Here is a 26017-nt window from a genome sequence, read left to right as displayed (position 1 = left end):
AAAGTCTCGCTCACAGAACTTGAAACGTGAAGCTTGGTATCCCTATCAGGATGTCTTTGACTAGATAGCTTCACGTAATTGTCATTACAAGATTATTATTCATCATTACTACTACTACTACTACTACTACTACTACTACTACTACTACTATTATTATTATATATATTTTTTTTATAAACAACTATTTTCGTTGCACAGATCACACAATGAAACCATTTAACAAATGTAGTTTTTATTCTTTATTGTTACAGAAGTGTACAGAACACCAAAGTACAGTACATTGCAAAGGCAGTAGTATTTACAAGGTGAAAGGCTACAACAGTTCCTATGGAAGCTTTACAAATATGTATTTCTTTCAGTCTACATGCAACTCAAATTGTAAATTAAATTCATAAAAATACAATCTTATAAGTCTGAGCAAAGCCCCCATTGCACTATGTACAATTTTTCAGTTAAAATAGTTTATTATATTATATGTTCATAAATATTACTATTACACTTTATAGTACATACAATTTGCATGCTTGGCAGTTTTAACAGATGGAACAAAACATTTGTTTTCTATAAAACTAGTCAGTTAAAAGCATGTATCTTTTGCAAATAATATAAATAATTTGTCTATTTGCTAAAAGCTGCACAGTAAAAACGTACAGTAAAATGTTTTAAGTAACAGATAACCCACACAGCGGCATCTAAGTTTATGAGACATTACAGTAGATTTGCAGCATGTCAAAGTAGTTGAATGTGTACAATATTATGCGGATCAGTATCCATAATTCCATCCATGATGGTCGTCAGGTTGAAGTTCACACACTCAAGCACGCACACACACACGCACACACACACAGACACACTACTTTAACCAAGCAATGAAGCCTCCCTTTTCCTGTACTAAGAATTTTCACGTGAGCCAAAAGCTATGAAATTCAAATACATTCTTTCAGGATACAGTAAAAGTCTTCCACTTCCGTGAAGCATTGCACGTTTTCCCTTGAAAATTAAAACAACATAACTGAAGGAGAATCACTTAGCTTTGGTATGTCATTTGTTAAATGTGAAAGTTGTTGACCTCAGTAGCAAGTGGTCGCTTTGTGACATTATCTATTATTAGTGCAATAAAAGCCTACGTTTCTTTGCTATAGCAAAGTCTCTCATCTCGCTCGACCCAACAGTATTGCTGCACATCTGAAGATCTGAACACATGACATTCTGATGTGTCTTTACTCTGAGCAGGTACAGAAAGTGAAGTTTGGATATTCCCAGGTGATATGACAGCAGCAACCCCAGACAGGACCACAGGTTGAGCGTGGGACAGGGTGCTGACAGGCTGCTGTGCAGGGACTGGTGTCAAAAGCCGCAAGACTGCCATCACAGACTTGAGCCCGAAACACTGGAATCTGGGAGGAAAGTTGTAATGGCTCGGTAGCCCCGGGCTCGGCGGATCATGTCCCGAATCTCTCCGTTGAGTTCCATCAGCTTGACGCAGCTCTCTGTAAGGTCCTGCTTTGAGCCCACCAGAGCAAAAGTTCCCGTCTGACCCAAGGTTTGATGTCTGAAGTAGATGTTCAGTAAGGTCTGGATCTCATCCTCAGAGTGGCTGCCGAAGATGTCATTAGGCCACATTCTTCTGCAATGAAAAAAACAGTTATGCTCTGCTCATATTTTTGCGGATTGAGGACAACATTTAACAGCATACACTCATGATGCACAGATAAACAAGCCTTTTGCCTTTCTCACCTGCACTCACGAATACAGCGGATGGCTGTGGGGAATTCGCTGTTCTTCAGACCCTCCAGGACGGCCTGTACAGCAGCCTCAGAGGAGCTGAAGGTGGGCTCAGAGTAGGAACTCTCATGGGCAGAAAGGTCATCGTTCGTCACCAAGGCCGCTGCTGCCCTCAGGCTGCTCTTCAACTCATTCAGCTCTCTGGACATATTTGTCAGCTGAAAGTTGAGAGGGATTAATATTACCAACTAGTGAAATGGATTAGACAGTGTGTATCACACAACCATAACTTTGAAGCAACTTAAGAGGACATTTAAGGGGAAACTCAGGATGCAAGGGGTTAAGCATCAAACTCATGATGCACCTACCTCGGGAATAGAGCTTATCGCATGGACCTGTCCAATCAGCTTACAATAGGATTGAAAGAGCAGCAATAGCTGAAAGTGGAGTTTGTAGATTCGTTGACAGAGCTCCAGTTGCTGAAAAATAAAGAGTACAATGGTCATTAGCAATAGGTCACTGTACTGCACTAGGTTTCTCCATTCAAGAACTACTGTATTGAGTCATTTCTTGAGGTCTGCGTTTGGTGGATAATGAACTTACAGGCAACTACTGTTACTACTGCTAAACCTGCTGCAACTATACAGAAGACTTGATAACAATCTCTGCACCAAACATGACATTACAAGGAGAAGAAATTGTTTTGTCTTTTAAAAAATAGCAGGGACTACTTAAAACAATGAAGAGTAATAAGCCTTGTACAACTTACTGCCAGAGATTCCATTTGCTACAAAGCAAGCATGTTACAAGACAGAAAAGAAGTAAGAGGAAAACAGAGAATCAAAGGAAGGGCATGCATTCCTTATAATTTCCATTTAGAGTATAGGTGAAAATATAGGTCATAAAATGCTTGCATTTTATTGACATGCACAGAGGAAGGAAAGAGAGGGTTGACTTAGGTGTAAATAACAACTGAAAGGAGGGTTTGTGGTCCCCATGAGTCATCAAAAAGCCAAGTTAAAAAGCCAAGCAAATTAACAATTTTGCCTTTTCATTAGCACAAATGCACTCACTTTTGTGGGAGTCTCTTGACCTGCCATGTTATCATTTCATGTCCTACCAGTGCCAAGTTTTAGCTTATGTCACCTTCCCATGCTTTGAATGTTTGTTTTCCATTTGCTATCCTTTCCTTCCCTTCCCTTTGGTATCAAGTGAGTGTAATTGTTTACTGCTAGAGTAAATGCAACTTAAGAGAACTTGCTCCCATGCCCAGCAGAGTTGAAAATGATCACAAGGCACATTGGAATGAGAGAATCAATGTGACGTGCGGCAACTCAAGGTTGTCCAGAAAACTTGACATTTAGATATTGTGAGAAAATAAGGGGTAACACTCACAGAACTACAGTATCACAGAGTAATCGAAAGGCAGAAAGTACAGTATGAAAGGTCAGTTGAAATGGAATCTGTAGTAATCTCATTTTCTCAAAATTATACAGCCTTTTGTATGTTGGCACACTCAATGAAAGCATTAATTAAGCCATACAAAATGTTAAACCAGCATTTCACATTATTCTTCAATTGATAAGACAGCAGGACAGTTTTAATATTCAAATTCCTAACAAATTATATGGTTACTGACTGTATAACTAAGGTTTTACCTTTTCCTCATGCTCTGCTGGTTGACATGTTATCACTGAGCCCCCAGCACTCCTGGGAAAGGTGGCCTTACAGTTGCTCAACCACTGTGGGTAAGGGAGACAGCATGATCACTACATGGACAACAACACACAGGTGGCATTTTGACTAGACAGCTACATTTTCCATCTCCTTACAGAGAGAGCTGCCTCCTTTCTGTTGTTGTAGGTATCCAGATACTCTTGAAGTTCCAGTACACTGAATTTCATTTTTTCGAGGAGTCCATATGACATAATCTGTGAAAGGAAAGAGTTGTTTCACTTGTTAGGCCTTTAACAATATGTCATACTGTTAAGACAGTTTCAAAGACACATCGAAGAATGTCAAGTTACTCACAGTGTCTGCGTCAATAAACAGAGTTGGACACTCTGAGCATGATGTTAGCATCTGAGATGACCTCAGAAACTTTGATCCTATTCCCCTGAGTCCATCACCGAGGTAACTCACAGCGTCGCAGGTCAACGAGCAGAATTTGTTCTGGATACTCTGCAAAGCAAAATAACAAGCTAGCTGTGATGCTGTCAAAATCTATCGCAAACCAGTACAGGTTCTTATGGTCCGTCATTATTCCAGGTTTATTCCGAAGTCTTCCCCTGTCAGCTTTGGTCAGTGAAGTGAACAACATCTGGTTAATGAATCTCTGGTGATTATCAAGTTGAAGGTAACTACAGAATCCTTCGTAATTAAGGAAACCTCTTCTGAAAAGCAGCTTCAAGGTTAATCAGCCAGATAACTAATCCTGTTTCACCAGGCCCACTGTTAATGTAATTCAACTGTACTGGATAAAAGGCCACATTACGATACCTGAAATAGTGAAGAAAACACATGGAAAGTGTAGACCGCACATGATCCGTCTGAGTCAGACACTAGCTGGTTGATGTGACTTCGCCAAGCCTCTTCCGCATCATCACACACCGCTGGCTGGAAAGCTGCGAGGATGGCGGAGAAGAAGGGTGACGGCGGCGGGGAAGAACGGCACTCCAGCATGTCGTCTCTCTCCTCCTCGGCAAGACTGAGTGGACCAGACACACATCCATGTCATTAAGGAAACAAAATTCATATATGTTGATTTATTTACTAATGTAAAATCCTTTCCAACTAGATGGCACTCATTAGAGCGCTTACAGTATCTCCACCAACACTATGCAATTGTCAAGATATGCCAGTTCCACAGATTTTCACCAAAAATTAACTATTTCTTCCATGCCCCACGACCAACTTGTTTCACATTAGGAGATGCACACATGTTCATATTTTCATGACTGTACCTGAAATGGGACAAATTCTAGACAATTGTAAGCATTTTACCTGCTTATCGTAACACCATGTGGCCAATCAGCTCTATATCTGTTCAGTTTCCATTAGGGCTGCCCTTCTGCCACCAAATTTTGGCAAAATTAGCAGGGTAGTTATGTCTAAACTGGAAATGAGCTCTCCAGTGCCCATATGATGTTTTAATTGGACCAACAATGGGAGGGTTTGCCTCTTCTTACATCTGCTGATAAGTTTGATGGTGTAATGTGAATCCGTTCGGAACTTATATGCCTTTTTGTGATAAGCCAAGCCCACCGCAACGCCACCCTTTGGCCAATCAGTGTGAAAAGTTAATCCGTTTTTCCTTGCCCCATGACCAACCTTTCCAAAGTTTTGTGCAAATCAATTCTGAACCTTTTGAGATATCCTGCTAACGGACAAACAGATGGACTGGGGGGGAAACATAACCACTATCCAGGTAATTTAGGTAATTAAGGTAATTAATTTGCTGTAGAAAAGTTGTGAGAGCACACCTGGGTAGACAGCTGTCGAGGTCCAGCTCTCCTTTGTAGTCACCATGAGCCATGTCCAGCGTGAAACTGTCACTGCACTGAAATTCAGGGGGCAGTTCATTAATGGAGAGAGAAAGTTCGTCCTCATGGCCGTTGGTGTCTTCGTCTTCTGCTGACACCTCAGGCTGAAAGGGAGGAACAGGGACACACACGCTTCCTCAGTGTCCAGGAAAAAAACAATTATAAACAAATACAAATACTGAGGCAGCATGCAGTAATGGTTAATATTAACTGAAATATGTTCCCTCTAATATGCTTGATCATAAAACAACATACAATATTTGGGGGTAAAGTGGACACACTAACCTTTCCATGGGACACTATGGACACTCCTTGTGGTGTTTTCTTTTATTTGGTTAATTTAGTGTGTGCATAAATTGTGTCAATTGAATAGATTATAAAATAATTTGATAGGACCAGCACCACGGCCCTGCACACTCGTGTGTTTTGGGACAGGCAATGTGTAAACCTTTCTTGACCTCCCACATGCCAAGAGTGTTTTAGTTGTTGCTTAGAGCCACCCACACAGAAGCAATAGGTATACACATTGCCTTAAACAGACAGACACAGAGAGATAGAGACAATTTTCTATTTCTGGCTACACCCCCTTAAATCCCAATATGGCAATTTATGCCACAATTAAAGTAAGGCACAAACCAGCCCATAGCCCAAAGTGTTATTATAAAATGCCCGCTTGCAGGTTTTAGTTCATTCTCCTATAGCATGCAACTACTGAAATGTCTAGAAAAGACTGGGTCATGCTCTAATCTGAAGAGATGAAATGTAGAAAAATCACAGCGCCACAAAATAATACTTAAGACAAGAGTGAATCCGTAGCACATATAGCATCCAATGCATTTCACAAGAAAGGACGTAACAGAATAGTTCTATTTGGCAAAATTAGTAAAGAACTCTAGTATGGAACTGCGATAGGAGTAGGAGTTAGTGGCTCCCAGTATCTCAGACACTCTGAATCCCTTATTCACCCGCTGCTTCGAGTCCTCTGGCAGCTGGACCTCGAAACTAGGATTTCTGGTGTTCAGAGGAGGTGGGTCAGCTGAGGATGTATCAAAGGAGGCGGAAGGAGAGTCCATGTTACTGATCTCTGCAGTTGGAGAAAGGTTGACAATCTGCAAAGAGACAAAATCAAAACTTGTTGTGGTCTTGTCTAAATATTACACTTGTCTGGTGGTCTTGTCTAAATATTACACTTAGAAACACTCGCTAAGCATGTGGTAGAGAGGTATGAAACAAGCACGGTATGTTTTAGCTGAAACAAGACACCGGAGTGAAAACTATAATACCGTATCATGCCACACTCGCAGATCTCTGTTATAAGCAAGCATGGTGGTGAATATGCTGACCAATGACATTCCTGAACTGACTGAAAGCACTGTGAGGGTGGCAAAGAGCGAGTGACAAATCAGGAACAAGAGAGGAGTGGGATGACAGCTGGCCGGACACATGGGCTTTCCATCTGCTACTACAGTTTCCATAAACCTTAACTGACACTGTATAACGCCACTGGTCATGTACAAATAGAAAGATAATGTAAAACAACAGCTAAGTTCTCAAAAAGCTCAGTCTTATTATAAGGGAAAAGAGCGGGAAGTTTCATTAACTTCATTAGTGGGATATAAACAGAGGTGAACTTACAACTTGTGAGTGGGAGAGGATCTGGCTGGCAGTGAGGGAATCTTCCTCGGACGACTCGTCTGAGTCCTCGTGGGTGATCTTGCTGAGGCTGGGCATGCTGCTGGACAGCTGGCTCTCCTCCAGGGGCAGCAGGTCACTCTGGTCCAGACTGTCCATGGAGCGTCTCCGGACGCCCCAGTTGAAGTTGTCCATAGTTTCACCCTGTAATATAGAGAACAGCCTTGAGTTTCCAGGTGCCAAGCTGCACAGCGCAGTCTCTTCTCTAACACACACACACACACACACAACCATGCAGTGCAAGTCAAGGGAGGGGGCAGTCCTTGGGTGAGTTATTCCCCCTTCTAGCCAAGCATGGAGGGAGTAGTGGACCTTGACACAGTGTCAAGAACCCTTCACGGTGCATCCTGACATGGAGACTTGATCAAAAATAGCGTAGATGTCGGTTTCTGCAAATATTTACAGGTTTTAATCCCTTGAGTCTGGCTTCAGTCTTGTTTAAGATGCCGAGCGACTTTTCATCTGGACACGACTCTGGAGACGTCGGCCAACTTCCACATTCCTCTAAAGCTCCAGATCAACAGATCAAACAAGAGAGACTTCCTGTGGTGACGAGCGTGTTACGTGCCATTGTTGGAAAGCAAGGGGTTTTACTTTCTGTACTGTACGGTTTGCTTAGGTAAAGCATTAAAATAGATTAGCTTCCTTACCTTTACCAAACAAAATTGAAGGAGAAGCATACTAGATTTGAGGGCAAAAACAAAGTTTCTGTGTAAGCAGAAAACTTTCCTCACATTTTGACAGACTGTTATACTTGCTGTGTGTGTCACTAAATTATAAATTGACACTTTTTCTAGTTTCCGGACAATCTGAAATTTTAGCAGGTACATGGAGAGAAGCTGACACTGTGTTCCAGGATCCAAGGTCTGCGGTTTTTCAGACACAAAGACAGGAGGGTGAGCAGCAGCGCTCAGCCGGTCCCAATAGTCCACAACACTTTGTGCTTCAAACCGATGAGTGGGATTTTTCAATAATATGCTGAATTTAAAAATGACAATAAAATTTAGGCATTTCTTCTACAACATCAGGATACTGAAAATGCCAAGATATTACAGTGGTTTCCAGGTTTGATTTACATTTACATCAGAAAAGTACTATGTGGAAAACAGCAGAGTAAAGAAACACCCAGAATGCAACAATGCAACATGAGTGATGTGTTGGAACTCATTAGCATTTTGGCTTCAATGAATTGAAATTGCCAGATAGAATATTGATTTTTTTTCTTCTTCTTCTTTTTTTTGTTGTACTTTTTACTGCACAAGCTTACTAAACAATTGGTATTAACATTATACAGTTCAAGTACAATTAGTATGGATAATGCTTACTGTTAGCATTGTATAAATACAGATTTCAGTGTGATGGACATTAGAATAGCTGAAACTGAACACACCTGCTTCTATTGTGCCACTGGGTGGAGCTAATATTCTGTCCGAGATGTTCAATCCACAACTAAACCACAGTAGTTTCTCTCTGTTATAACCTCTAAAATCCCACTTCTGGGGCCATCAATTCACTTTCTATGTGTCAGTGAGATATTGTAAAGACTTTTTAAAGTGCAAGAAATTTTATGTGTTTAATAAATAAAACAAAAAAATCTATAATATTTCATACTACAGTTGCTACATTTGCCTTGAAGAATAGAAGACTACTGAACACAGACTGCTACTGGCATATTATCCAAGAATAGTGGAAAAAATCAGATTGGTGAAAATCAAGCCAGTCATTTTGTAAGTCATGTACACATGCTTAGAAGCAACAACCATAAGTGAAAGGAGAGCTGTGTATAAAATGGAATGATGAATAGTTTTGTGTTTTTAATAACCAGGTAAAACTGTGAAATGATGCTTAAATAAACCGAACTGCAGATAAAATCATAGTGCAGCTCCAAAAGTAGCAATCCTTGTTAAGGATGCCTTGTGTTGCCATGCATGTTGCTGCTGACTATTAGTCCCAGGGGATGTCTATAGGAAATATGATGAATATACTGTGTATCTAATACTTAAGACTGAGTGAATATCTAATATTTTATAAAAATTACACTCAAACATGTATAGTATATTGCATGACATGCACAGACATTGCTACACTTTACCATCAGGACTCACTCCACTGTATAATCTGTACTAACAAACACCACACTCATCTAAGGAACACAGCAATCAGCACTGCAACATGACTGAACTTACCTGTAGCTCCTAGATGGCACAGACAAAAAAACAGAAAAAAAAGAAACCCCATTATACAGAGCAGGCAGAGCTGACCCAAGAAATTATCAGACTTTACATAAGGGAAGCTCTGACATCTGTATGCTAATGTTAGTCAGTACTTCCTCACTGTTGTTGTTTTTGTTTCTCCATGAAATCTCCATTAAATGTGACAGAGGAAATTTGAACGAGGACGAATGACTTGTTTTTCCAAAGCTTTGAAGCCTCGATGTCCCAGAACTCACCTCTCCATCTTCCAGCTCCACATCCAGGAAGTCAAAGTCCCTGAAGACTCTGAATTGCTGCTCGGAGGTGGTGTCGTCCATGTTGTCTGGTTCCCGGGTCCCGTCCTCGGAGGACACCAGGCTGGGCTGGTGCTCCATGAGGTCCAGCTCCCCACAACTGGAGAAGATCACCTGTTAGGAGAGAAAGAGAATTACACATTTAAGTCGCTTACAGACTGTTCGTGAATGGATGTTACTGAAGACTGGCCGAAGAAGCTGAGATTCAAAGCGTCGCTGCATGTGTTTTATCTTACTGAAGGGTTTTTCGTGAGCCCCACTTCTTGTCCACACAAAGATAACACATTCACCAGCTTCTCCCGTGTTCTTTTCTGCAGGGGGAAGAAAATTGAAAAAATGTGAACAAAAGCCTGGATTTCTGTGGAAAATATCACTAGAGACTGTCAAATTGGATGAGATAATGCAATCTCACTTGAACCTTTTTGCATTTTGACTTTGCTAAATAGGTTCCAAATGTAACTCTAATTGTCTATTCCTCTTCACCATAAGAGAAATAATCAAATGCATTAAAATGTGACGTTCCCATGATTGGTTTCTACATTCCCTCTCAAATCAGTTAAAATCAGATTGTCGCTTGCCTCTCCTCACATTATGAGCATCACTCTGAGGAGAAATGAGAAGAAGAGTTTACCTGTGAAGACTGTGGCCTCTTCCAGCTGACAGGCACCAGGACGTTGTTGGAAGTGGATCCAGAGGAGGTGGAGGAGGTGCTGCGGGTCACTGCTATGGCCCTGCCTTTCCCATCTCGCCCCGGGGAGCCCTGCAGGTCATCGTACCGCCGGCCGATCACCGGCGTCTACCAGCATGGACACAAAGAAACAGAAACGTGCAGACAGAAGCCTCGGTGAGTCAAACAAGGAGGGGAGGTTTGAAGAAGAGAAAGTTCTTCTCTGCATAGCAGATCCATGGCCCAGGCTCCATGGCGGCTCCTGCTTCCCCGGCCCTCTTACAGTTCCACAGTGATTGTAAAGTGGTTTATCAATGTTTCAGCACAAGCTGGCATTGATTTGTTTCGTCTCAGTGAGCGCAGATTTTATTCCAACTGCCTGAAGCAATTGAGGCAAAAAATCGTACATTTCTTCTGCTTTTAGAAGCAAGTTGTTTTATCGGTCTTCCCTCAGTCTAAAAATACCAGGGTATTTAAAGAAAAATCAGTGGCTTGTCCAGTATGCCTCAAGCTTGAACACACTGGCTCTTAGCTGTCCACTAGTTTGAACTCGCTGATTCACATACAAAGGACGGCAGCAAGAGCTGACATCATTTCCTGCCATTCATAAACCACACAAATAGCTCCCTGTTCAGTTCCCACACATACACCACCCTGTATCTTTACCATCACTTTCCAGCTCTGCACTGCTAATTGTGTTTACCTTTCAAGCTTTCGAGCTAATCTCATGGGGTTCGGTCAAAAAGAAATATCAGCAACAAGGAAGGGGAAGAAATGTTTCCTTTCCAAAAAGCTGAAAAAGATTCCATGTCCGCACAACCTCAACAAGCACCACACCCTGGAAAATACAGGAAAAGATACAGGAGCTAAAACACTAGCATAGGGCATTCTACATGGTGCAGGGACAACAGGACCTCTATCAGACTAACAGAGTAGCACTGTACATACTGACACATATGTGAAAACAGGACCTCACATACAGTGAAGGCATAGGTTAGACATCAGACTATACATATCACTCTACATATAGGCAGAAGACTTTTAAACCAACCTTCCACACAATGCTTCTTAAAGAGAAATCACTTCAGCCCCTGGTAGTTATGTCACAGTCAGATGAAAGCGAAAGGAGCGGTCTCTAACCTCAGATATGTCAAAGTGGAAGTCCAGCGTTTTCCCAGGCAAGGCCTTGGAGGACCTGTCCCAGACACGGCTGACGTCCTCGTAGAAGAGGTCGCTCGATGGGGACGCAGGCTGCACCAGACTGGCCGATCGAGAAACCACCAGCTTCAGAATATTTAGCGCTTCCCTCCAATGGACAGTCTATAGTCAACGCACACATACACACAAACATAAACCAACACAAGCACATGTTTAGAAAGCTACAACCACAAATGTGTTTTAGTGTGTTATAATGTATGTGTCACAAATCCCAGCTATTTCTATTTGTGGAGACAGAGGTGCCAGGTACCATAAAGAAAGGTACGGTAAGGAGCCAAAGTAAAATGGATGGAGTGTGAGAATAAGCAGAGGCCTAGTCTGCTGCAGAAAGGCAGACTGTTTATAGAGTCAGTTTGGGTGTGCCTGCAAATTTACGGCTCTGACACAAGACTGAGTTTTTCTTTTTTTTCCCCTCCTGAACACTTACAAAAGGAACCAGGAAATACACCAGACCCTTTCTCTGATGCCCAAAGGTTTCCACTAATCACATCATAAACATTATCTAGGTGATTCAAATGTCTACATTAGTCAAAGTCTACAAGCATGTTAGGGAAAGATACCACACAAATATCCTACACACATCAGCTGCCATTCCTTCACTTAGTAGCTACGAAGCGATATTAGGAGAGGTAAGGCCCATTCACATCTAGAATGACTATATAACAAAACGTTGCTGCTCAAGTTTTCACACTACAATGATATCTGTGATCAGTTCCTCAGCATCCAAAAAATCGTTCTGAGATCGAACCAAAAATATAGTTATAGTTAACGTTCTGGATGTTATAGTTATAGTTATAGTTATCGCTGTAGTGGGAACTAGGCTTGGGTGATATCCAAAAAATCGCAACGCTGTCCCAAGATATACTGTATAATATTGTGATATTCGATATTGTTGAATATTGGCCCAAGCTACTTCAAACAATTTAAGTCTTTTATAGTTCTAGCTATCTTTATAGTTAGCGTTCTAGACGTCTATAGGCCTGTATACAGTCAACGCAGGTTCAAATTAATTAAGTAGGAAATATAATGAACTGTTTATGTTTTATTTTAACTCACCTGGACAAATTTCTCAATTGTCTTGAGCACCTCCATGTTGAAGGGTTTGGCCTGAATCCCGCTCAGGTCCATGTGACTCAGGAGGCTGTAGATGATCTGCAGAAGGGTCTGCTGCATACTGGGGAGGCCTTTCTCCAACAGCTGTCAGATGTCAGCGTCAAATGACAGCAAGTTACAATATTAACAATTAGTTCAAACCCTCTACGGTGGTCAGCATAAATATGATTAGCTATAGCACAGCTGTACAAACCTCTGCCATGTAAGTGACGAGGCTGAGGGTGATATCAGAGAAGGCTTCGTGCAGATATCGACACACCACATTGACCCAAGAGAAGCAGTCTCGTGTGTAGGAGTGAGTTTTATACAACGTCATGACATGAGCAAGGTTGGAGAGCTTGGCGTTCTTCTCCTCGAGGCATACCTACGGAAAAACGGATTGGTTTAAGACAGGTTTGTTGACATGTTTGTATTATTGTGAGTGGATATAAATATATGGGACGGAGACAAACCTGGGCTATCCTCTCAGCGACGTCTTGACAGAACTGCGTAGGACCGTCAAAGTTCTGTACGAGATGTGGGAGCAGGCAGAGAACATTCAAGGGAAAACCTGTGGGATGAAACAGACAGATTTCACCCGTATTTATTTACACTGAATATATTCACACTGAAAAATCCATTCGGAAAACGCTCACAGGCATGTACTTTGTGCAAATGTCAAAAAAATCATGTGAATACTGTGTACTACAGTTAGACCAATATATGAACATGCTGATATTGGCCTTTTATTAAAAATTGAATATCAGCTATTCATATCATCCACTGCCAATATGATGGAAGTTCCTCTCTGACCACAGCTACATAAAAACAGTCTGTAAAACCTGCAGTGAAATTAGATTTTCTTGCACTTCTTCTTGCATTTTATTTATTAATTTAATTGTTCAATGATGTTTTTTATCATTTATTTCTTAATTTAAAAGCCTAATTTATCCCAGAAAAGAAATTAATTTGTATGGGTTTCAATAGAGAGTTTTAGTATTTTTGCTCTAAATGCATTTTCAGAGGCTGCCAACAATAAAATTCTGGTTGAAACACTGAATACGTGTAATGTGTTGGTATGAAAATGATCAAATTTAAAGATATTGAACTGAGATATTGCATAAAATATCTTCAAAAATACTGGTCGAAACCCTGCAGTGTACCTATGGCTTGTGAAGTGTCCACCACTGGCACTCGGGACACAGGTGTGAGCTGGCAGAAGAGCTGCAGGGTGAGGTCGGTGGTCGACACAGAGGTGAAGCCCTTCAGCAGCAGCTGCTGAAGCCCGGCGAAGCTGCTCCACTGCAGCTGACTCTGCAGTTTCTCCAGCTTCTCCCTGTTCTCCTGTTTGTCGAGCGACACGTGGCCCAGCAGCTTGTTCAACAGCCTCAGAGACATCTGATACTCAAACTCAAAGTCCGACTCCATCAGCGACACCGCCACCCAGAAGACGGTGGCCAGCAGGTTGCTGGGGTGGTTGATGCTGGTCGGGTCGGTGATGTTGTCTTTAGACGAGGACGGGCTGCGGGTCTTGGCTAACCCGCCCTGCTGGACGCACGCCTGGATGCGGTCCATCGTGGCGCTGCGAGGCGGGTCGGAGCACCTGTCCGCCTCCCCAAACTTCTTGGGGACAGAGGAGCTCCTCTGATGTCGGCTCCTCTCAGCTCTTCTGAGGTTGAGCTGCCCGGTGCTTTTCCTGTTGGACGTCAGCTTGCCATTGGTGAGGAAATCTGGAGATGATGCTCTGAAACGCAACAAATAATACATGAAAGTCCCTGGATCTCTAAGCAATATGACCACTTTCTTTGAATATGAAGGAGATATGGAGGAGACACAAACCTTGTCAGGATAGCCATGAGATCATTGTTCTTGAGACATTCTGCCAAGTTATCCACCACAGATTCAAGTGTAAGTAACACCTCCATCACATAGCCCTAAGAGAGAGGGAGAGAGAGAGAGGCAACTGCAGTTATGTGGAGGATTTTCTCGTTATCATGAATTTAGCTGTAACGCAGCATTTAATTGCTGACAAAAAAGAGTGTTGTCTTCACAAACTGTAGCCCTGATGACCTGCTTTGTGCTTTCAATGAGATTTTGGGAGTTCTCAGGCTCCGCTTGTTGTGAAAGCTGATGGATCCCTTCAGGTAAACTGTGAAGTTGCACATCAAAAGCAGTGCAGAGGTAAAATACTGATATATACTGCTAGAAAGTAGTTCTTAAGGGATTTTTTTTTACCTCTGCCAACGAAGTTAGAAGGAGGTTATGTTTTCACCCCTGTCTGTTTGTCTGTCAGCAAGATATCTCAAAAAGTAACAAAGGGATGTGGATGAAGTCTGGTACACAGGTAGCCCTTGGCACAAGGATCAGTGGATTTGATGTTGGTGATGATCCAGACTGGGGATTTCTGCCATTAGATGATTATTGTTTTGTTTTTTTTAAGATTTATTTTTGGCATTTTATGCTTTATTGACAGAGAGATAGTGAGAGAGAGAGAGAGACAGGAAGGTATGGGAGAGAGAGGGGAGGACATGCAGCAAATGACGGTGGGCTGGATTCGAACCCGGGTCGCTGCGGGAAGGACTGAGCCTTACGGTACACGCTCTACTCGGTGAGCCACCGGGGCGCCCCTGAATATTGTTTTTTAACCATAACTACTATACTGAGGCTGCTAAACAGCATTGTATTTGTGTGCTATCTTCTTGGAAAATCAAAGCCTGAAGACAGACGATAAACAAACATAAACCGTTACGGAGGCTGCAGCTTTGCAGGCTGGAGAGTTGTTCAGCGTTGGCGGAGGTTTGCACTCTACTGAGTGCCTTCTAGTATAAACTGTAGCGCTGATGGGCATTAGACAGAGATAAAAGAAGAAAAGAAAAAATCCTACATGGATTATCCTTAAGTACTTGAGCTCAGTAATACACAGTGTGCACACACACACACTCACACATGCACGCACACAGATAAAGCACGAACCTGCACTTCTTCTCCATGCTCCCCCACTACTTCCACCAGCCTGGAGAGCAGGTCGGACACAGCGTGGGCTGAGATGGGCTGGCGGAGGGCTCGAAACACCTGGAAGGAACGTCCAGCGTAATGCCGTGACGAGCTGCACAAAGCCGTCTGCAGGGCCACATCGCTCAGCTGCTGCTCCAGGTGGAAATCTAGTGAGGACAGACAGAGGATTTTCAAAGTACATGTCAAGTGAATATAGAATTATTGAGCGGCAGAGACAGTGCTGTGTAGTGCAGGTTATTAATTATTAAGGTTGGGTATAGGTTACTGGAGGTTTACCTGACTTGGACTCTTTGAACACAGATACAACGTGTCGCAGAAAGTTGGTCAGCTGCTCGGTGCTTTTGGAGTTCTGGTTCTTTGGTGAAATGTCTTCATGGCACCACAGCGGCCCGTAGGCTCTGTAAAGCAACACTGCCTCAGTCACTGACAACATACAGAATCAGCTTCTTCGATAAAATGACACAAAGCCAGACTTATGAAAATCATCTATGTGGAGCACTATCATATTATCATTATGCAACATCTTAAATGCATAAACCAACAAAGGCTATTGCAATTAAATAAAATCGAAAAACAATTTGAAGGATTTGCTTGATGACAATTTTAATTAAAATTTCCACTGTGTGTAATTCATCATCATCAAAGCCTGTCGCACCCGTCTTGATTAGGCTAATAGGATAATTGAATGTACTGAGTCCTATGAGAGTCTATTGCACTATGCATATCAAACCACTAGGTGGTAATCTATATCAAGCAATATGAGAAAGAGAGTACATTAGAAAGGCAAGGATATGCTGAATGTACTGTATGTTTTAAACCTTTTTAGCTGTATAACACATAGTGATTCTGGAAAAAAGTTCCGGCATCTCTTAAGACCTGATGTTTTTGTTTATTTTCTTGGGTGAAGCTACATTCCCACTGCTCAAACACTTGCCGGTATCTGCTCTCTCTACCAGGGGAGTAACATACGGACAGCAGTACCAGCTACAGTACCTTGTAGTTAGGAACTCGATGAGCTTGTTAGTCTTCTCATCCATTTCATTGGAGGCCACCAGCTCCTCCACCTCCTGGGAGATCTCAGGCAGGTTGTTGCTGCTGCCCCCGAGGCTCAGACTGGACGATGTAGAGGAGGAACTGAGACCGGAGTCCGGCACAGGAGACGCCTGGCACTCCCGCAGGAAGTCAAAACCTCCTCCTGGACGCAACAGAGGAACAACGTGATTTCAAAAAAAAGAAGGTTACAGTAATTCATGTGGATGTTTGATTTCATTTCCTCAAACTGTAATGTTCAGAAGTCTTCCTGGGAAATGGTGGGAGTTTTAAGTAGAGAAGATGTGGTGAGCAGCATGAGCTGTTTTGGCATCTCTGGAATTTGAATCCAATTAGTCCTGTCTACCGATGGGACTTTTTTTTAGGATGGAACTGGGAGTGGGAGGTGAGACGCATTTAACTAATAATGTGCTACCCAAATATTTGTTGATTTTATTTCCAAACTGGTCATTTTTGCAAGTATAAATATAATACTGCGCTGTATTTCGGCATTTAATATGAGCTAATTAGCATGTCAGTACACATATACTTATATATCTTAAGTCTTTCTATAGCCGAATGTAATTGTTTTTAACTTGATGCTGTCTCTATTTTCGTATTCGAAGGAGGTCTGGGGTTTTACATTACATTGTATTGATTCATCGCATTTTATTTTATTGAATTTTACTGTTTTTATTATTTTATTTTATACATTTTTAGATTGTTTGTTAGTTTTATGAATTGTTTGTTAGTTTTATAAGGTTTTTATGTAATTCAAGTCTCTCTTGCAAATGAGATCTTGAGCTCAATGGGATTTTACCTGAATAAATAAAGGTTGTAATAATACACAGAGTTAAGGTTCCCTTGTACCAGGCACTTAAGCAATATTTGGTACTTTTGGTAAGGCTCAAACATGCAATCCATAACCAGGGGGACTCTGATGACTTTGCAAACCTGCGACCCTACTGGGTAAAAATGGGAATTAAAATGCAAAAAAGACGGGATGTTTTCTTGGGATCTTAATATGAGATAAAACAGCAATGTTATCATTGTGATAACATTGTTAACAATATCACCATTTCTGGCACACAAATTGTATTCTTTAATTAAACAAATGGATACAGACTACTCTGAGCATTTCAAAAATGTCTAGACATTTGCAAAACAAATTAAGGGGGGGATAAAAAAAACAACAAACCAACCCCTCCCAGCCCTTTGCAGATGGCCCCATTTTGGGCAAGAGGATAAAAATAGCAGAATGGAATGCTTTAATCAAGACCTTTGATGTCCTCTGTACATAATATTGCTTTTGGCGCAGTGTCCAAATATTTTCTCCCCAGATAAGAAACTTATCTATCCTCTAAAAGGAATGCAAGCCATTCCCTCCTGATGTTCGAGTTTATATTAGCCAGAGAGAAGAGAAGTATGTCAAATTTCAAGCTGCCGTGTCAACTGAACCCCGGGGTATCCCAACCTTTCAGGAAACTCCGGATACACTCGTAGTTGAGGAAACACATAAACGAGTATAAATAAAGCCAACAACATAGCATAAAGCCTTATTTGTTTTTTTTACCTGAAGTTAAATACTCTGGCTGAAGGCTTGGCTTGCTGGTCAGGGTCTTGCTGCCATTGATCTCACGTGTCTGCAGCAAGACAGAGGCGATGGCCTGGAAGTTGTTGTTGCAGGATAATGTGATGAGCAGGTGGAGGAGGAGACGCTTACTGTGCTCAAACACCTCTGGACGGTAGTGATCCATACCTGGAGAGAGAGAGAGACACAATCAGGATACAGCACCGCTCAATCTATTTAAGCACAGTGTGACACATGACAGGTGTCATCTGTGAAAGCAAGCACCAGAGTTTCTTTTTCAGCTTGAGTTTCTTTTCAGCCTTCCCACCCAAACCTGCCGTCTACCACAATAAACGGCTGTCCTACCAATTCAGAAGAGCGCTCTTGAATTGGATGAAGGATAGCATTTCACACAGCAGAAGAGCCATTTTAACTGACTTCTCCAACTCTATTATGTGTGCTTAGAGATATAAACAGTGTCCATGAATCATATTGCACTTGAAATTCTTTAAATCCCTTCTTGAAAAACACTTTTATTAGAGAGCTTTCATACAACTTGGTTTTATATATTTTATTAATGTTGCATTTGTTTTTCATTCTTCTGTAACCCTGTTTTTAACCCTGTTTTACAGGGGATGACTGACTATGATGTGAACTCACCCAAAAACAGGGCATGCAGCAGTAAGGGCAGGTGCAGGGCCCAGTCCTCTCTCACACTGTGGTCCACTACCATCTCTGTCATGAAGATGACTGCTATGTTACACCTGTGACAACAAAAACACATAAAGACTCAGACCATTGGGATATCTCATGGGAAATTTGAAAAGCCAATCTGAACGGAAAAAGGATGACATTTTAGCGCATTGCATTGCTGTGGAAAAGCTGTGTGGTTCTGTCTCCATCTGTAGCCATTTATAATTGATCAATCAGAGCGAAGTGTGACAGGCTATCATAAGTCAAAGATCAGTTTGGTCAAAGATCTGACAGTAAATGCTCCCTCTAATTTCATGCTTACAATATAGCTATACCTTTTTCTTGTCAGGGCATTTCAAAGTAGACTACTAGTTAGAATCAGCTCATTTTGGATAATTGTGTGCAACAGTCGAACCTGTGCAGAGGTCCTCTGGGAGTGATGGTCTCTGGTAAAAAGTCCACCAGCGGAGCCCAGCATCCTCCATTCAGAGGCATGGGCAGAGGATGGGGCTGACTGGTCTCAACAACGGTCATCAGCCAACCAGCGTACGGGGGCAGAGGTTCACCTGAATGGTTACAAAACATTATACTGCTGACATTTATGACAATAATGGAAAACCACAAACAAAAATTACAGTTTCGTCAAAAACTGGTCTTGTGGAGTCAACTGGACTTGTGTGGCATGTACACACAAAGAAAAGAACAGCATGTCACTCTCCAAAGAAAACATGAAGAGCATTCTGTGTCAAGCACAGTTCAAATACTTTTTAAAATACTTATCTCAATATGATAATTAGCCATCTCATAGAACATAGTTAAGGTTTTGAGGCTATTTAAGAATGCTTTTCAAGTCACTGCAACTCACATCGGACCGCAGCACTAATTCGGACCAAGAGAGTATAACAAAGCTGTTTTCGGGTCACTGGCAGCAGTGCAGTGACTGCTTTTATTTCAGTGCCAGTTCTCACAGAAGGCTCTAAGAGCTCCAGGCTACTCTGCACCGCTCATGCATTATCAATGACACCATCCTGACCACCATCTTACCCTCCAGCCCAGACAGCGTACCCACACTCACCCGACCATAATAGCCACATTTTTCACATGGTGATTTGAGCGTTATAATACTCACTCTTCTCCTCATCATAGGAGCCTCCTGAGCTGTTGCTGTAGCGGGACTCCAGGCGGTTGTGGGCTCGCATTATATGGCTGAGCCTGGGGTCAGAGAAACAAGAGTTCATCTTCATGCCTGTGCTAATAATAAACCGAATGACGTTTTTCAGTGTCAAAAAACCTCATCGCCTACCTCTCCTCATTCTCCTTTGCGGCCTTAGTATCATCTGTGTCAAGAAAGCTCTCGTGGCCAGGGACAACAGTATTGCTGCTGGATGTGGTGCCTAGAAATGAGCCAGAAAAAGGAGTAAAATACTTCTCTTTTTTTTTTGTCCAGGGAAAGTCAACCGAGCATGCTCTTTTCCACCAACGCCCTGCTTCACATTCGTACCTGGGAGCTGCCCAGACCAAACATAGTTTACTAAGCAGCTCCACTGGAGCTGTTTGGGGTAAAAACCGACAACCTTCTGGCCCCCTTGCTAGATTACACTCTTGTCCCACTCAGTCAGACACAGTGGGAAATAACTGAAACAAATGTGTGGAGAGGTTTACTGCACCTGAAGCAGCTGTGGAGGCCTTGCTGGTGGCAGTGAAGCGATAGAAGGGAGGACTGTCACAGTGCTGCACCACAGGGTTGACTGGATCCGTCTGCTGTAACTCGAATATCAACTCCTCCATGGTTTGGATGGTGTTGTTCCGACATAGGTAGATCACCACCTTCTTGATCTGAGCAAGCATATCATGGAATACCGTTGAGAAACCTGGCATGAGCAGAGTCATTAGATACAGAATAGCTTCAAGAGTTCCTGCAGGTCTGACACTTACATAGGGCAGCAGGGTGGTGTCACTGCTGACGCCACACAGGCTGATGAGAAACTGCAGAGTGGTTCTCAGATTGTGGCTCCACTTCTCATTGCTGACTAAGGCATTCCAGGCGTTTTCCATCTCTGGTCCAGGTACATCATCCCCATACTGGCAGGCAGGGCAGAAATAACAGATAGCATCCTGTTAGCTGTGTAATTCATTTGACCTTAGATTACCTGCATCCTTCAACTCTATTCAATATGATTTGAAAATTGATTTGGTGTCCCAACTAGAATTGGGACAATAACCGGTATTACTATATATCGCAGTAAAAAACAACAACGGTTATAAACGCCACCACTAATTTTCATTACCGTGACCACCGTGATAACTGCGACTAGTCTGTCGTCATTGATGTTTTATTTCCCCCATAGTTGGAGCTCTCTGATAAATGTTTAATTCAATGTTGCTGACTGAGTTAAAGTGGATGCAGGCCAGTAGCACTTAGCTACTTATTTTAGATGCTGTTTTATTTAAAGCTATCCTTGTAGTTTCTATAAGCTATATTAGCATTTTATAATGTCAAATGTCTTATGATTGATATGATACATTTTTAAGTAATTGAAGTATATTACAGATGTTTATAAAGTATTCATCTTTCAGTATTCATCAATATGTATCATATAACAAGATAATTTTGGTCAAGATAATCGTACTATGAAATGTTCATATTGGCACAGGCCTCGTCCCAACATGACGTACCTTGGCAGTCATGAACATGAGGTTGTTGAGAACCATAGATGTGGCTTGCAGCGAGCCCCAGCCGTTGCCTTTCAGTGGATGGGACGGCCCCGCGCTGTTTGTCCGACCAGAAAACTCATAGTCCGGGGTGCAAGGGGTGAAGACCGGCAGCAGCAGGCCGCTGTCCACCAGCTCGATGTTACTGAGCCAGGGCAGGAGGTAGGTTAGCATGATCTGCCTCCCGTTGGGATGGGTGGTGGGGAACCTCTGGCTAACCTCTGGGACAGGCAGAGGAAAGGCAATAACAACATCAGAATAACATCAGTGGGGACTGCGGTGTTTATACGCCACATGGAAATCACATACATATACTCAGATTCGCCATAATTGCCGGTTTAATCCTGATCCACATATGAATTCAACTTAAACCCGGGGAGTCCCTTAGAAAAATTATATTTCGCTGTTGCTGTGGTTAGTGGGAGTCTCCATAGATACAGTAAGTGTCTGGGGAGTGGGAGTGGAAGGCTTCTTTGTAAGATGAGCAAACAGCATTTAGTGGGAAACCAAAGGAAGATGACAAGGCTGTGGAGAACTGTGGACTAAAATACCATGACTAATTCCACTCTAGACACACACATACACACATACACACATACATACACACACAGTTACCTGAGAAGAGAGGAAGTGTGAGTTCGGGGTACATCCTGGCCAGCTGGCTGGAGAGCTGAGGCAGGGAGACACTGTAAAGAGGTGGCAGCGGACCGTGGGTGCCATAGAGGATGCTGCTTGGCTTCTGCTCTGCAATCCTCTTAGAGTATACAAACAGCTTAGCTTCAAGAATCTGTTGAAACAAAGAGGAGGGATGTGCCATTTGCACTGTGTTCATAAAAACAGAACTACACAGCGAACGACAACTCTGCCCGTTTTTCTCACCTGCATTAGCTGCATTGAAATCTCATAGATCTCTCTGTTGGTGTCTGATGCCTTAAAGAGCACCAGATTCAGCAATGTCACTATATCACATGGGTAGTTTCTGCAAGTAAGAAAAGAGAGAAAAAAACACTATGAAGTAATGTTTCAGTATGATGAGGTATAAGAGTGTAAAGTGTGGCTTATGCTGTGTGTTCCAGTTGCTGCTCAGGCTAATGTTTTTGAGAGAAAACAAGAGAGGAAACCCAATCTCAGATGAATGGTGAGCTCTTTAAGAGGATTAGCTGAGGTGACGCTTTGAAGCCTAAGCTAATTTGCCAGCACTTTCCACACTTCTTCTTGAGGAGGAGAAATCTGGAAGATCCAGAGCATTTCTAACCTAATTAGTCAAATCATTAATTAGCTGCATCTCAAATAGGCGGCGTGCAAACAAACAGTGGAGTGCATAATCCGAAAAGTAATGCTTATACTGCAAAAGATGAGGACGTAACTAGCCATGACACAGGCAGCTGACGCAACTAGACGAAGAGATTGTGGGGCTTCGTACCTGCTGCCACAGACAGTAGCTATGGCTTTGAAGCAGCCTGAGGCGAGCTGGTAGGAGCCTGTGTAGCAGCGATCCACTGCCCAGTTGAAGAGGTTGACCTGGTCGGCGTTGAGCTCCAGGAGCAGGATGACGACTTCACAGCCAAGCTGGTGGACCTGAGCCAGGAGGAGAAACCAACAAAAACAGCAGTTTCTCCTTAGTTTCGCTCTCTTATAAGGATCCCCTGTATTTCGGATTTCACTCTAAAGCTTTTCTGAGGCTGTATCTACTTTGAAAGATTATGGTATTCAGTGCAGAAGTGATGGATCACAAAGCTCTAGTTCTGCCATACCAAAAAGATGACAAATGACATTTTCTGGGCAACCTGCCCAGTTAGTGCTATAGTTTTCTATTCATCACAAGGAAGGCCATATAATGCAAAGGGCACCAGCTGAAAGTCAACTTTGCCCTGGAGAAAGAATGAGTGTAATAAACATACATATACAAAGACAGGTGCTTCATCATGTATCACAGTAAATTGAAAGAAAAAAAATATTGCAAGAAATTTACTTTGAAACAAAAGCCATCCTTCACTTCTTGCCAGCACTCCAGCAAGATAATGGTGAGTAGTTGGCAGGGACCAGCCTTGGTTTTTTTTATAAAGCAAGCCTCAGCAAACTATCAGGGGGGCTTTTTGGGTCAGTTCTTTGTTTAAATGCATCACGGTGGTAAATTATTGGCCACATACCCGCTGATCCTGGCAGGCTAGTATATTATCCAGCCACTTATAGAGGTATCCATCTGGAGAAAGGCCAACATTATCAAACACAGGCCCGCAGCACAGCACAGCAGACATGGCCTGCAAGAACAAACAACACAGCACAAATCCCTCTCAGATAGACAGACAATTATTTCAGGCAGCTATTCTATTATGGGGACAGAGTTGTTTATGATATTTATTCATGTAAAAAACACATCCTGTGGAAATAAATTGCAGTGACTCTGAATAGACTGTTTGGACTGGCTAGTCAATAATGCTGACATGTTACAGGTTTCAACTTCCAAGGAAAACTCCTTTACAGTACCACTCTTCCCCTGCATGCTGCAATGAAACTGCTCCACTCCCCGAGAGGAATCAGGACCACATTTAACCTCAGCTTGGTCATTCCAGATGAATTTGGACATGGATGGGTGAAAACCATAGTTGTTGGTTTTTCACTTCTTAAAGCCCTCAAAGTTTATGATATCAGATGACTCAGGCTTGACTCCAGCTAGGCCTATATATTGTAAATATAATTCTATTGTATGCCATGCTATGCTAAAATTTTTTCTTGAGTTAGAAAATGGTCATGTGGAGTCAAAATTCGACTCAGATGGATGAGTTCAGATTTAGCGCAATAACTACACAAAGCAAATATTACTGCTTCATTTTGCAAAAGACAGAAGAAATTTATGGATTTATGGTAAAATTTATGGATTATTTCCTGAACATATGGTTTGTTTTTTGATTAAGTCAGAGCAGTCCCATGCCAAGAAACATGAATCTCTCTTCCTAAGCGTGGAAGGTGGGGGGGGGGAACAAGAGCTTGTGGAGGTCAAAAGTTTGCGGAGAGCGTGCTTACCTTGAGGGCACAATATTGATATCGAGTGATCTGGTGATTCCTGTCACTGTAGCGGTCCAGAGGGGTGAACATAATGCTGAAGGGGCCGGCCCACTGACTGAAGAGGATGAAGAGATGATGCCGAAGGCTCTGCTGCGGGAACAGGAACCGCCTGTGGTGCACTGGGGGAGGGGGGACAAGCAAGTCCGTCATTGAGAGAGTAAAGAGTCAGCGAAATCATTCAGGTGTCTTATATACTTAACAATCTACTAAAAGTGCATTTTCTGAGAGGGCGATAATAAAGTGCTGTTCCCCCCTTGACAGATCATTTGCTATTCATCAGGGACTCCTGAAAGCCCGGCTCCTGGCAACCCATGAGTCATCACCTGCCCTTGCCTCCGCCGTCCTTAAGCTGCACTATTTTTGGAGCTACTCGCCTTGGGATATGTCCAAATCAAGATCAATGTCAAGAGTCTTGTGCTCCATGTGCCGCACTAACCCCAGCCAAATTGAAGCCTGTTTCATAATTCACAATCCCCAAATGGCTGAAAGGGACATTCCCCGCTGGATTGTAGTAGACATCAGTATAGAAGAAATGCAAAACATGTACAGCTTTTAAAAATCTGCAGAGACTTTATACAGAAATAACTCAATCTGACTTGCACAGCAATCGTCAATGACTGGCCTTTCAAGATCAGCCAGGTAAAGGAATCTATTGTGTTCACCTGGGACACACTGGATGAGGTTGGCCACCATGGCGCTGAAGTGAGCTCGGATGTCCTTGAGGATCTCTGCATCTTTGTCATTTTCAGCTTCCAGAAGCATCCGGGTCAGATCCACATACTCCAGGAACAGAGCGCCCAGGGCCAGGGTGTCACGTTCCAGAGCCCCGTTTGTACTGTGGGAAAAGAGACAGGGAACACAGAGAAACAGGGAAATGCCCCATGAAAGGAAAATACAACCAAATAGGACAGAATGCAACAGTGATGTTTTCAACTTCTTTCTCAACGTTTGGCAAAACTGTGATAAATACAATTAACCATAAGTTGTTAAGCAGTGGTGGAAGTACTCAAATCCTTTACTTAAGTAAAAGTAGCAATACAGTAATGAAAAAATACTCAATTAAAAGTAAAAGTCCTCCATTCAAAAGTTTACTTAAGTAAAAGTATAGAAGTATTAGCAGTAAAATGTACTTAAGTATCAAAAGTAAAAGTACTCATTCTGAAGAACGGTCCCATTCAGAATGTTAAATTATTGAAGTATCTTAATGTTTTAGATAACTGCTCCATATACTGTTGTGGAGTTTCAACTCCAACAATGCAACATATTTTATGAGCTTTTTCTGTTTTGTATGTAAAACCTTATTCTACAAAGTAACTAATAACTACAGCTATTAGATAAATGTAGTGGAGTAAAAAGTACAATATTTCCCTCTGAAATGTACGGGAGTAAAAGTATGAAGTCACACAAAATGGAAATACTCAAGTAAAGTAGCAGTACCTCAAAATTTTACCTAAGTACAGTACTTGAGTAAATGTACTTAGTTACTTTCC

The 26017-nt window shown here is 42.2% G+C and overlaps 1 protein-coding gene across 2 annotated transcripts in view; it reads right to left on the bottom strand.

Annotated features, from left to right (window-relative positions):
• Positions 1–226: 226 nt before the first annotated feature.
• The window catches only part of frya (furry homolog a (Drosophila)), a 59153-nt gene continuing 33362 nt past the window's right edge, over positions 227–26017 (bottom strand). For both annotated transcript variants that reach the window (XM_078283996.1, XM_078283997.1), the window contains exons 26-61: positions 25190–25362; positions 24486–24646; positions 23612–23722; positions 22885–23039; positions 22341–22440; positions 22077–22248; positions 21426–21682; positions 20685–20831; positions 20417–20585; positions 20053–20143; positions 19879–19961; positions 19165–19315; positions 18717–18820; positions 18060–18245; positions 16451–16652; positions 15734–15855; positions 15416–15603; positions 14282–14376; positions 13606–14186; positions 12916–13013; positions 12657–12827; positions 12407–12547; positions 11273–11452; positions 10097–10261; positions 9702–9776; positions 9409–9579; positions 6903–7103; positions 6233–6376; positions 5208–5371; positions 4225–4432; positions 3757–3906; positions 3558–3656; positions 3384–3467; positions 2094–2204; positions 1738–1943; positions 227–1627 (exon numbers count right to left, since the gene is read on the bottom strand). In XM_078283996.1, coding sequence (XP_078140122.1) covers positions 1369–1627; positions 1738–1943; positions 2094–2204; positions 3384–3467; positions 3558–3656; positions 3757–3906; positions 4225–4432; positions 5208–5371; positions 6233–6376; positions 6903–7103; positions 9409–9579; positions 9702–9776; positions 10097–10261; positions 11273–11452; positions 12407–12547; positions 12657–12827; positions 12916–13013; positions 13606–14186; positions 14282–14376; positions 15416–15603; positions 15734–15855; positions 16451–16652; positions 18060–18245; positions 18717–18820; positions 19165–19315; positions 19879–19961; positions 20053–20143; positions 20417–20585; positions 20685–20831; positions 21426–21682; positions 22077–22248; positions 22341–22440; positions 22885–23039; positions 23612–23722; positions 24486–24646; positions 25190–25362 — 5875 coding nt within the window. In that variant the 3' untranslated portion in view covers positions 227–1368. The remainder of the gene's footprint in view (positions 1628–1737; positions 1944–2093; positions 2205–3383; positions 3468–3557; positions 3657–3756; positions 3907–4224; positions 4433–5207; positions 5372–6232; positions 6377–6902; positions 7104–9408; positions 9580–9701; positions 9777–10096; positions 10262–11272; positions 11453–12406; positions 12548–12656; positions 12828–12915; positions 13014–13605; positions 14187–14281; positions 14377–15415; positions 15604–15733; positions 15856–16450; positions 16653–18059; positions 18246–18716; positions 18821–19164; positions 19316–19878; positions 19962–20052; positions 20144–20416; positions 20586–20684; positions 20832–21425; positions 21683–22076; positions 22249–22340; positions 22441–22884; positions 23040–23611; positions 23723–24485; positions 24647–25189; positions 25363–26017) is intronic.

The sequence above is a fragment of the Centroberyx gerrardi genome, chromosome 6, assembly GCF_048128805.1.
Source record: "Centroberyx gerrardi isolate f3 chromosome 6, fCenGer3.hap1.cur.20231027, whole genome shotgun sequence".
NCBI lineage: Eukaryota > Metazoa > Chordata > Actinopteri > Beryciformes > Berycidae > Centroberyx > Centroberyx gerrardi.
Note: the sequence above shows the minus strand (reverse complement) of the source record. Positions and strands in the feature narration are given on the sequence as shown.